Source organism: Trypanosoma theileri, assembly GCF_002087225.1.
Source record: "Trypanosoma theileri isolate Edinburgh chromosome Unknown TM35_Tth_3_V1, whole genome shotgun sequence".
Classification (NCBI taxonomy): domain Eukaryota; phylum Euglenozoa; class Kinetoplastea; order Trypanosomatida; family Trypanosomatidae; genus Trypanosoma; species Trypanosoma theileri.
In genome coordinates this window covers 184,424-186,112 of record NW_021639845.1, presented here as the reverse complement: position 1 = coordinate 186,112, position 1,689 = coordinate 184,424, and the positions used below count along the sequence as shown (strand labels likewise).

The window sequence follows — 1,689 nt, the reverse complement described above, 5'->3', positions numbered from 1 at the left end:
TGCGTGTGTGCACGTCCTCGCTGAAGAAGTGCCTGCCGCCGATCTTTCCGACCAAGTCCCTGATACGGAGAGTGAGACAAAGATTCTTCTCCAAGGTACTCCTACGTGCCCTAATGAAGGTACTCAACGTTCTGATGACGGTAAACCTTGTGCTGAGGCTGCTGCTCCTGGTGTTGGTGGTCCTGCACCTCCTGGTGCTGCTCAAGAGCTTAACACCCACGGTCGTCATCAGAATCAATCTGGAAGTGGTCAACCGCACGGTACTGACGGTGGTGGTGGCCTACCTTCTCAGGCGAGTGAACAGCGTAGTGAAGCTGACGTCACTACTACTAACCGTACTCCTGAAAACGAGATGGGGGACGGTGGACCTGGTGCAGAGGGTGCTGCAGGGGGAAAAGTGGATTCTGCAGGAAGTAGTCAAGGAATTCAACAGCAGCAAGGTGGCCGTGAAGATCCAATACAAAGTGAAGATGCAACTCCTGGGGTGAAAGACAACTCAATTTCACCACCTTCACCACAGCAACCTCAACAAACTGGTGATACATCCAATGACAGTAGCGCAGTCAACACCAGTGCAGCCAGTGGAGAAGGTACAGGTGCACAATCATCTCCTACTTCTGAATCTTCTCAAACTGATGGAACTGCGGAAGGTGGTAATTCTGCAGAGACATCAACGAATAACTCAGCGAGTACGAACCCTGAAACTGACAATACACCCACTAATGAAGGATCAACTGCCACCACCACAACAACAACAATTCCTCCTGAACTCACAAACAACAAGAAGGTTGATACAGACAGCAGCAGCAGTATCAGCAGTTCTGTGTGGGTGCGTGTACCACTACTGATTGTGGTTACACTGGCCTGTATTCTTGTGTGCTGATTGTGGTGGTGGTGGTGTGACTCAGGTCATCCTTTGTTTTCTTTTTTGCATACATCCCCTACAGTCTAATTAATCTTCCACCTGTTGGGATTTTATTCTTCTTTTTTTGTTTCTGAATGTTATTGTGTTTTGTGTGTGTTTTTGCTCTCTCTGTGTTTATCCTATAATAGTTATTATTGCTACTCCATTGTGTGTGTGTTCTTGGACTCTCTCTGTGTGTGCACCTTTGCTTGCACTGTAATGATGATGAACTGCTTTTTACAGTGGGAAAAAAGAAGAAATAGTAACAGATGAACTTATATTTATAATTGCTTGTATACACACATATATAGACTTACACCCATAGTTGGTGTGTATTTCTATGTTTACTGGGTAAATTGGGCTAATAGTTTAATAACTGTTTTTTGTTTTCTGTTGGTTTTGCTGGGTCGCTGAGCCTTTTTTGATATAATTGTGAGTGAGGGCTTTTTTTTTGTTTTTACTCTTACTAAGGTTATTGCGCTGTATTGCATTCTTTAACTGGTAGGTTTTACTTTCACGATGTGAGTTTCCATAGTGGTAATCGATTTGTGTGTCTTAACATGTTTGATACTTCAGTTATTTTCTTTACTTTTTGTTTTTTGATTGTCTTTCTTTCTAGATCAGTGTTTTTACTCAAACCAAACTATTGTCTCTCTCATGATGATGATGACGCACCGTGTGATGTGTGTGTTGGCCGTTGTGCTGTGCTGTGCCTGCGGGTATACCATGACGGCTGCTGCTGCTGTTGATAATGACAGTCCCAGTGGCCGTGGTGTATCCCGTGG

General features: G+C 44.3%; 1 protein-coding gene across 1 annotated transcript; it reads left to right on the top strand.

The window, feature by feature from the left end:
• Position 1: 1 nt before the first annotated feature.
• TM35_000031780 (uncharacterized protein) lies at positions 2-883 on the top strand (the record flags this gene model as incomplete). The annotated part of the gene is made up of 1 exon (XM_029021945.1): positions 2-883. A coding segment is annotated over one exon (882 nt), but the record flags the coding sequence as incomplete, so codon positions are not given.
• Between the last annotated feature and the right edge of the window lie 806 nt (positions 884-1,689).